The 10,703-nt window shown below is 33.3% G+C and overlaps 1 protein-coding gene across 1 annotated transcript; it reads right to left on the bottom strand.

Moving 5' to 3' along the window:
- Positions 1-2,075: 2,075 nt before the first annotated feature.
- On the bottom strand, positions 2,076-4,562 carry LOC107944792 (SNF1-related protein kinase regulatory subunit beta-2). The gene is made up of 3 exons (XM_041096566.1): positions 3,946-4,562; positions 2,584-2,762; positions 2,076-2,479 (listed from the first exon to the last, which is right to left on the bottom strand). The coding sequence occupies exons 1-3, from the start codon at positions 4,108-4,110 to the stop codon at positions 2,191-2,193; spliced, it is 633 nt and encodes a 210-aa protein (XP_040952500.1). The 5' UTR covers positions 4,111-4,562; the 3' UTR covers positions 2,076-2,190.
- Between the last annotated feature and the right edge of the window lie 6,141 nt (positions 4,563-10,703).

The raw sequence follows: 10,703 nt of genomic DNA, 5'->3' as shown, positions 1-10,703 counted from the left end.
TCTAAGCTATGGATACCAATTATTAAGGTTATAAAACATGTTTAGTTCAAAGAATATCACAAGATTCTTGAATGACATTTTCATGTTTCGATTTCAAAAGTGTTAAAAATTCAAAATATGAGATGAAATTCTAATACCAAATCATCTTTAGATAAGGTAAAATTTCTGTAGAACATTATTTTTTTATCAGTTTAACCCTTCAATTTTTATCCTTTTACCCTTAAACTATAGGATTTTCCCTGAATTAATCACTCTAAAATTGAATTTATCTTATTTTAATCACTTTAATATTTTTTATCATAATTGTTAATATAATTACTCCAACTGATCACTCCTTTGTTTTCTCACTAATGGATTGTTAACTATGTAATACAAGTAATTAATTTTTTTCCACATAATTAAAGAATTACAAACTCAGTGTGTAATAACAATGCTTTAACAACCCCTAAGGGTGCGTTTGGTTCGCTGTATTGGATTAGAGGTGTATTGGGATTAGAGGTGTATTGGATTAGAGGTGTAATAGCTAATCCACTGTTTGGTTGAATGTAATGGAATAGAGGCGTAATAGTAATCTTGTGTTTGGTTGAATGGAATAGAGGTGTAATAGCATAATGGAAAAAACTAAAATGACTAGAATACCCTTAGCATAAATTTGTTTTGGTAAATGATTATTGTTATTGTTATTTAAATTTTAATAATATTATTATCAATAATAAATAATTTAATCATATTTAAACATAATTATTATTAAATATATTTTAATTAAAATATATAATTTAATAAAATTCTTAATAATCAATATTCTTATATGAATTTACTCGAATCATAATATATGATACTATAAAATATAAATTAACATAATTATTATTAAATATATTATAATTAAAATATATAATTAATAAAATTCTTAATAATTAATATTCTTATATGAATTTACTCAAATCATAATATATGATACTATAAAAGATAATTTGAAATAATTAATATTAAATATATTTTAATTAAAATATATGATTTAATAAAATTTAAAATAATTATAACTAATAAATTATCTTATATGAATTTGTATAATTTAAAATAATTATTATTACATATAATTTAATAATAATATATAATTTCATAAAATTCTTGATAATAAATTTTCTTATATGAATTTATACAATTTAAAATAATTAATATTAAATATAATTTAATAATGATATATAATTTCATAAAATTCTTAATAATAAAATGTTCTTATATGAATTTACTAAAATCAAAATATAACTTGAGAATTATAATCTGCATAAACACTCAATCCGAGTTCCAAACATACGTGCCAAGGAAGACGATTATTAAACGTGTCATTGTATTATTTTGGCTTGTTTCATGTTTAAGTTGATAAGAGAATTCTTGGACCGCCAAGATTTACATAAATTAAGTAAAATTTAGTTTCAACTGTATCGATTCAAAACAAGTAAGATTTGCCAGTCCATGCTTTGCTGGCTTTTAAGTTTAAAACAGATGGCATATAGCTGACAATTTTCATCGAGGAAAACAAGTAGTCTGTTCTACCCAAAATATCTCAAGAGTTTTAAACAAAAGGTAGTTAGTTAGATGTAAACACGCCTTTTCTGAAACCTACAAATGTCAATGGCTAGTTCTTAATTACAAGCAGATCATCCTCCTTGCATATGGGCACCTAGTTCACCAAACTGATCATCAGCTTCCACAGTATCCTCAGACAGGCGAACTGCATCCAGCTTCTGTTTCAAGATTTCTATAGCATTAAGAACCAACTGAGAAGCTTTGATCGCACCAGTGGATTCAACTGTAAAGATGAAACTGTCTTCTTTGGCATATATCTCCACAAGACCTGGCTTGCCCATAGCCCTTGTAATACAGAGACCTCTCAAGTACTTTGACCAAAGACGGTAATACAAGCAAGAATGCATAGTAGTAGTCCCATGCATCTACGGTTTGCCACTTCCACAATGAATATAGCAAAATATAATAGAAAGTACGAAAACCGGATGCTATAGCCAAGTGGAAATCGGCACTTTAGATCACACAAGGAACAAAATGCTTTGATGCTTAGCAATGCATGAACATTAACCGTAACGGCAATGATAGCTTGATAAACAAGTACGTGTTACAATGCATCAATAGGAAATACCACCAAGGAATGAATTTATTCCGAGCTGAATATTCCTAAGCAGAAGAATGGAAGACAGGAACAGATATATATTTACAGAAAGCTCTCGTATTCAATGAAAACAAATAGTTGGAAATCCTAAAACTACGAATACCATACCAAGATAAAGACAATAAATTTACCTGCAAGTCCAAAATGTTGTTAGCATTGCCTGTGCCGTCTTGAGCCCATGGCAAGTCAGGGGCATACCTCCATTGTCCATCGACAATGAACCTATACTGGTAAACACCTGATGGTAACACTTTCATAATAGTGAAGTCTTTTCCACATCTCTGCAAAGGGATTCTGATTAAGATAGCAAACACGTGTTAAATGTCGCAGTTCATAAAGAGCTAACTATTTTTCTTTCGATATAAAAAAAACATAGGGAAGTAGTGAATATCGAGAACCTTGTCTTCCAATTATCCCATGATCCCTCAACGGCTACTTCTTTGCCACCATAGCCCCATGTAATCATTGTTGGAATTCCCTTCTCGGTGCAGCCATCTTCGTATCCAATTGCAGACTGCATCCACGATGGGCTTGATCCGTGCATCTCATCAGGTCTTTGTAAAGGAACAACTGGAACCTGTGTTGAAAGAAGACACGGTGGACAAAATTGTAGGCTTTTTCAGAGAAATCAACAACACATGAACAACGAGAAAAATCCTGAAACAGACCGAAACTAGAAATCTAATAAAATAACAGATTCAAGAAATCTGGCCATGCAACGTGTATGGGGTTAGGCTTAAAAGAGATTTAGGGCAGGATTTGGATTACAAGGAGAAAAGGGTTTCTGGATTTAGAAATAGAAAGGGGAGCTCAGAATAAAGGAGTCCGAGACAAAGAAATGCGGGATTATTACATGCAGAAATGGTGGGAAGGCTATGAAGCATTTGGAGGGACTAATAAGAACATTCCTTGTCTTGCAAAAGTTAAATGAAACAAGCATTATAACTAACCAATAAACAAAGGGATCACACTAAGACTTTCCACCAAAATTGCAACACGAAAAAAAAAACATGAATTTATCAAAGGAATTAAATACAAACTAGGCTTGAATCCCTAATACATAATAGTCTCCAATTTTCATTTGTGACTTTCCAATTTCATTGAATCTTGAAGAAACATAAAAAGCCAAAACTGAAGATTTAAACTATGTATTCTTAAAAATGAAAACTCTATATACAAAATAGTTTCTAAACTATAATTTTTTGCAAATTGTGCGAACTTTAATTTCATTGAATCAGGCACCAACCACTAAGTTAAATACTCGAGTTTATGCGAAAATTACAGATCAAAAACAAACTCCTGCTACAATGTAAGAGCTTTGATTCATTATTTACATGAAAATTTTTAAACCTCTAAGTTTAATACTCAAGTTTAAGCGAAAATGATGAATCAAAATCAAACTCATTCTACAATGTAAGAGCTTTGATTCATTACTTACAAGAAAATCTTGAAGCCTCTAAATTTACAACACATTGATCCATTTATAAGTTTTCTTTTTTCTTTACATTGTTTTAAATAGAAACTCACAATATTTATTGAAAATTTACAGATACTTCGCATTAATTGGGAAAAACAGTTTTGCTAGTAGCTATGAACCAATAAACAAATGAACTACTAATTAAAAATTCACTTTCATAATCATTCTTTTATCTTGATATTATGCGTTCGAAACCAGATTCCCATGCAAGAAAATCAAATCATATTCCACGAAATCAAAATCCCAAGCAGAAAAATGTAAGAAAATAAAAGTAATTGAGTACCTGAGGAGTAAACATGAGAGGAGAATGTGTTGATGTGGGACTTTGTGGAGGTGAGTGACCCATAGGTGCCGCCATAGCTTCAAGAGCACTGTTAGCCCTTGTTTCTTCTTCTTCAATCCCTGATGGGCTATTATTCCCATCTTCTCTTCCATTCACATTCCCCATTTTTTTTAATTATTAGTATTAAACTATTAATTATTGTTTCTTTATTGATGATCAATTTATCACTTCTAAAAAAATTTATATAAACTAAGCAGAGAAAAAAAAACCCAAATTCCCACCACTCACGGAATCTCAAAATTGATTCATGATTCCCCCATTATAATAGATACCCATACCCATCTTTCAAAAACAAAAACCCAGATGTAGAATTGGGAGAATTTTGTAAAAAATTTGAAAAGAAGAAGAAGAAGAAATTGAGCGATGAGTTAGGAGGGGTGATGAAGTAGTGGGGATCTGGAATGGGGGATGAATGGATGATGGTCACGTCATCATTTGACAAAGTCTTTTGTTTCTCAGTTTTGGTTTGGTTTTTTATTTGGTTTTTTCGGGGGTTGAGATTAGGGCAATAACATGAGCCCTTTTTTCACCCTGTTCTGTCTCTGATTTCTATCGTCCCAAAGGTAGAAGGAAAACAGAACGTGGATTTTGGGTAAAACAGAAGCATGAATCGGGAGGGTTAAACAGGGACCAAAATTGAAGCAGCACCTAATCTGAGCTCAAGGAAGGGATTAGAAAACGATAGATTTTGGGGATTAGATCAGTAGTATATTAGACCTGTAATAGCAATACACTGAACCAAACAAAGTATTAGAGAGGGATTAAGCGGGACCCACCGATTAGGGGTGTATTGGCTATGCCAATACACCCAACCAAACATGGTGTAAAGATTAAACGGTAAAGCCAAATGAAGAAAGCGACAAAACCTATAAAATTAAACCCCTACTGCTATTGGGATCGAAATAATTTTTTTAATTTTATTGAATTGGTGGAAAAAATTACCCTAAACATTTCAATTTGGGAGAAGAGAAATTAGTTGCAAAAATAGTGATTTGGGAGGAAATTTTGAAGCGGAAAAGGAACTTTGGTGAAAACGAATTGAGACAATAGTAAACAAAGATGTGGTGAGGGATACAACAAAGCATTATGGCGAGGAGACAGCTTCGTTTAAAGGCGCATAGCCAGTGAAATACGGGAATGTGGTGTATTGCGTTGTTTATTTAATTTATTGATGAAATTTTCCTAAATTTATTTTGGGTTTTGTTCAAATGTCGGTTGTAACTAGTCTTGACCCATGCTTCGTGTGTTTTTTGTTTAGATTCTACTATGTTTGGGGTAACACGTTTTCAGTTTATGATTGTAAAATATGTTGGATTGTTGGGTTTGTGTTGTTGATTTATTCTATTCTATTGAGCCCTTCATAACTGTTTGCATTGTTTGATTGAATTTTTTAGGGCTGATTATTGAAAGTATCTATGAAATAATTGTGGCACTAGTATTTGATGCATTGAAATTTAAAATGATATCTATAGATAGAACATAAGAGGACCTGAAAGTGTTGACTTTCTTATTGATGTCATTTTATGGTTAGCATGTTGGATTCTTTGTGCTTTTATCCATGATGAAAGATGGGAAATGTTAACTTTGTATAGCAGTATTGTTGAATAGAAAATTGTTAGGAATGTGGAGTATGTGTTGTCTGCTGGTGAAGCAAAAAAAGGGATAGCTGGAAAAGTTAATTCAATGTTTGCTCGTATGTTCGATGGTCATTGTGGGTCATAAGTTGGGATTCAAACAATTTTACTGGACCATGTGTTTGTAAATATGCCAAAGGTGTATCTGAATATCGATGCTTCCTGCAAGTAGATAATAATAAAATAAGGTGTAAACATGTGTCTGGTCACTGATGCTATGGTATGACTAGTGTATCTAAATATTTGGAGTACAAGGAAATTTAGATTTGTTACTGTTTCATGCATTTAAATTAAAAGAAAATTGTCAGATTTCAGTTTCCTAATTAAGGAATATTTGAGTGTATCAAATAGGATTCTGTAAATATTTTATCCTAACTTTAAGGCTGTTTTTAGGTATAGCATCCCTGGAATTAGTATGTTTCCTAGTGTAAAGTTTCCTAAGTTAGGCTCACTATGTCTATAAATATTTATGTAATTTCTTGTGAAAAATATAATTGAAATAGCCTGTTTTTAACATGGTATCAGAGCTTTTTTAGCCCAATTTTTGGGATTTTTTTTCTTTGTGTGGCGATTTTTTTCCTGATTCCAACCAGCCTTCAAGCCTGTAAAATTTGTTCAAACGAAACATGACTGAAACTGTCAAGATCAGTAACACTGGGGATGTCTCAGAAGTTTCTGCGAACAACTCAAACCCAACAAGTGAGTTTCAGAACATCCAAGTAGCCTACAGGCTAAATGGGAAAAATTACTTGAAGTGGTCTCAACTGGTTTGTACGTTCTTGAAGGGAAGAGGAAAACTGAGTCACTTACTCAGAACTGGACCTAAAGAAGGAGATCCTAAGTTTGATGCTTGGGATGAACAAGACTCTATGGTAATGTCTTGGTTATGGAACTCTATGATGCCAGAAATCAGTGATACATGCATGTTTCTTAACACATCCAAAGAAATATGGGAAGCTGTGAAACAGACTTATTCTAAAGTTTGAGATGCTGCTCAAATCTATGAAATCAAGACTAAGATTTCATCTACCAAGCAAGGAAGTCGATTAATCACGGAGTATTCCAATCTGTTGCAAAGTTTATGGCGAGAGATGGATCATTACCACTGCATTCAGATGAAGTGCAGTGAAGATGCAGCACTCCTGAAAAGGTTCGTTGAAAAGGATCGAATTTATGATTTTCTTGCTGTACTAAATGTTGAGTTTGATGCAGTAAGAGTTCAAGTACTTGGAAAAGAGGAACTACCATCACTAAATGAGACAATTGCAATTGTTCGTGCTGAGGAAGGAAGAAGAGGAGTTATGGTTGAGAACAGTTAAGTGGATAGTTCAGCCTTGGTTACAAAAGCTGTAAGTGAGAGGAGATTTGGCCTGGAGCAGCCAAATAGTGAAGATAATAGATAGAAAGAACATACAAAGCCTATTAACAGGGATTCTGTATGGTGCATCTACTATAAAAAGGCCCGTCACACTAAAGAAAGATGCTGGAAACTTCATGGGAAGCCGCAAACAACAAATAAAAATTTTTCAGAAAAAGGTGGACAACCAAAGTGATACGAGTCACAAAAGCCCAAATTCTTGAAGGCGAGGCCCAATAAGCAAATTCCCAGCCCAATCAAGAAATCCATCCATACTTAGTTGAAAATCAGGCCAAATTGTCAAAGTGGCCCAAGTTGTAAAGTTTTATTTTATTTTTATTTATTTATTTATTTATTTACTTAGTTTAAATTTTTATGTCAATATTCAGTCCAAGAGTCCCAGATAAAATGACCTTTGACCGAATTTTCATATTAAAATAATTAGGAGTTTTTTTATTTTAGTTTTCTAATTAGATTAGGACTAGTTATAAGGCCTATTTAAAGGCATGGCTGTCCACCTTGTTAAACACTTATCATTATTATTAAAATTTCAGATTTGTTGAGAGCAGAATTTTCTTTGAGTTTTCTCCAAGATTTCTCTCTTGAGTTTTCTTTAGAAGTTGTTTTAACAATCTTTTGATTGTGGGAGCCATCTTCAACCTTCTTCTTGCCATTGATATTCTTTGGAGGGGAGATTAGAGCCGTTTGAAGGGAGTTGTGAGATCTTTCGAGATTTCAAGGCTTCTTAGGACTTATCTTTTAATTTCTTACTGTCAATTCTTTCTTTATTTCTACTTGTGCTGAATCATTATCTAATCTATTTTCTGTTCTTATTGTGTTTTCAGCATTTTTCTATCTTAAGGAATCAGCCCAAAAATCCCCAATTTCTAGGGTTTTTCCATACTCTTTTTAGGTGAAATTAGATTGTCGAAATTTGGGGAAAACTATCTTGGTGTTCAATTGGGCAGAATCACAATCTCCTTGAGGGTTTCAAGAACCCTAACACTTATTTCTATTCTCAATTTGATTCTTTGCTGATTTGGGGATTTTATTTCAGATCTGGAAATTCAAAGTTCTAATCTTTTAATTTTTCTATTTCGTTTCGGATCTGATTGTTTAGGGTTTTCGTAGGAGTTTCCCGTGACTTAGCAACTCGATCTTGGTCCGCGCGCAACCCCGTATCATTTGGTATCAGATTTTGGGCGTTTTGGGTGTTCTTGGTTGATTTCTAAACTGATCTCTATTTTTTAAATTACAAACAGCAGTTTTACCCAGAAAAATTTTCGAAAAAAATTCATTTGAGTGGGTAAACGTTTTCTGATTGATCTGAAATTTTACATACATATTTTTGGCACTGTTATTGAATATACAAAAATATTTCCCACAAAAAAATAAGTCGAAAAAGTCAAAAAATTGAAAAAAGACGAAATCCAATAAAAAATTAAAAAAATATTCAGCGGGTTGAATTTGGTGCCCAAATTTTCCAGATCAAAAATTCAATATTTGAATACATTCCAGATTTAATTTCGTGACTTTTGGAGATCGGGAACATCTCGAACGAAGTTGTCAAGTTACTCCGCAGTTTTTCGGGTTTTCTGTTTTCAGCAATTTTTATTGATTCTTAGCTGTAGATTTTCATTTGTTTGCTTTTTATTATCCTTTTAAAATATCTAACACCTTCTTGTTTCTTGTGTTAGTAGGATTTAAACGTGTGCACAATCCTTCCTCGGTGCAACACGAATCACTTGGTGTCTCGTCAGTTTTTGGCATCCTAGTGCAAATTAGGATTCTTTGGTAGTTTGGTTCACACTCTCTAATTGGTTGATATAAACTCTGATAAAGAACTCACAAGATTGAATTCGACCTCATTGAGAATTTGATTTTTCTTTTTGAGTGATTAATGGTGAGGTTTGCTAACTTTTATTTTTGAGTGTTGAGTGTTTATTTTTTACAGGTTTTGAAGATGTCTAAAGGTGATAATAATGATGCACTTATGAAAGTCCAACAACAGTTAGACAGACATACTGCTGCAATCACACAAATAAATGCTACACTTCAAGCATTGAATACTACTTTGAATGAGGTACGAGTGAATCAAAAACATCAATATCGAGATCAAATTAAGGAAGATAGGGATAACCAGCCCCATAGGTGCAACCCTCAACGTGTCCCTAGAATGGATGATGATTGTCATGATCATGGACAATCATCTTTGGCAAAACCAAAGAGCGAGCAGCAACGAGAACATCTCTTTCATACTCGCTGCCACGTACAAGGTAAGCTTTGTAGAGTTATTATTGATGGTGAAAGTTGCTCGAACATAGCCAGCACGACGATGGTGGAAAAGCTTTGCTTAACCACTACCAAGCATCCACAACCTTATCAACTACAAGGGCTTAGCAACGAAGGCCAATTTAGGGTCACTCAACAAGTGCGCATCGCCTTTTCTATCGGTAAGTATCAAGACGAAGTTGTGTGCGACGTAATGCCTATTCAAGCCTGCCATTTGTTGCTAGGAGAACCGTGGCAACTGGATCGAAAAGTCACTCACGATGGTCGTACCAATAGGTATTCTTTCAAGCATCAAGGAAAGAAACTCACCTTAGTGCCGCTCACTCTGGAACAAGTCCATGAGGACCAAATCAAACTGAAAAATTCTATTAAAACAAGTGAGGAAAAAGAAAAAGAGAATGAAAAAGAGCAAAAAGAGATTGAGAGTGAAAAAGAAATTGAAGAAAGAAGAGAAAATGAATTAGAAAAAGAAACAAAAGAAAAAGACGTGGAAAGGGTAGTGAGGAGTGTTTCCACTAACCAAGATATGAATTTTTCTTGTGTTGCTACTTTTCAGGTTCCCGAAAGATCGAAAGATAACTTTCAACTTCAATACCTCTCAAATGAAAGACGCTTTCATACGATCAACTTAGGCAAAGATGAAATCACACTACATGATCCCGAAGGTAAGCGAGGTAAGGAAATTTTAGAAACCGAGTCCAGTGCAGATTTGAAAATTATTGATAAAACTTTTGGTGACTTAGTTCTTAAAAGATCCCCTCATTTTGATCCGATTAATTGTTACTCTTCGATTGTGGTTGATAAAGTCATTACGAAAAGAAGCGTGATTTGTTATTCTCTTGATTTACCTTGTGTAAAATCCTTGAATTTGTCCAAATCTGTTTTGGAGAATAAGGTAACGAAATTTTCCAAATTTGTTTTCAATTTATATTCGTGCCTTAAACAGTTTATGTGGTTGTACATGAAGTTTGAGTTCCATTTGACAAACGTTAACTCAACAACGAAGATTCGACTACACTATGCCCCCGATGAGCGAAGGTTTGTTTTAAATGAAAAAGGTAAAATCGACCCTCATTCTTCTGCTTATCGAGGTAAGATGCTTGAAACCTTTGAAACAGTTTTGTACTCCTCGGATAGTGATAAAGATCGTGTTGATGAACACTTAGATCGAAACGTGCTTGACTGTCCTATTTTATTTATTGATGATCTATCTGTTTTGATGGTTGATAAAAAGATTCTTGTTTTTGATAATGCATGTGTGAGTGAATCTATAGACCGTCGATTAATGCATGGTATGATTATGCAACTCTGTGAACCATGTGAATCTTTTCAAATACCTACTTGTGACGATTATGTTTACCATTTGATTTATTACTAGCAATTTATTTATGGTTTGTGGGAACAATGTGAGACGA

This window comes from Gossypium hirsutum, chromosome A03 (genome assembly GCF_007990345.1).
Source record: "Gossypium hirsutum isolate 1008001.06 chromosome A03, Gossypium_hirsutum_v2.1, whole genome shotgun sequence".
NCBI lineage: Eukaryota > Viridiplantae > Streptophyta > Magnoliopsida > Malvales > Malvaceae > Gossypium > Gossypium hirsutum.
This window is presented reverse-complemented; position numbering and strand designations above follow the sequence as displayed.

Bases quoted from the DNA above. Each gene is read 5' to 3' on its own strand.
- LOC107944792 (XM_041096566.1), bottom strand. From the start codon at position 4,110: ATGGGGAATGTGAATGGAAGAGAAGATGGGAATAATAGCCCATCAGGG. The intron at 2,763-3,945 runs GTACTCAATTAC...CTTTCAACACAG, and splicing joins CTCTCATGTTTACTCCTCAG to GTTCCAGTTGTTCCTTTACA. The intron at 2,480-2,583 runs GTTCTCGATATT...TATCTTAATCAG, and splicing joins TGGGATAATTGGAAGACAAG to AATCCCTTTGCAGAGATGTG.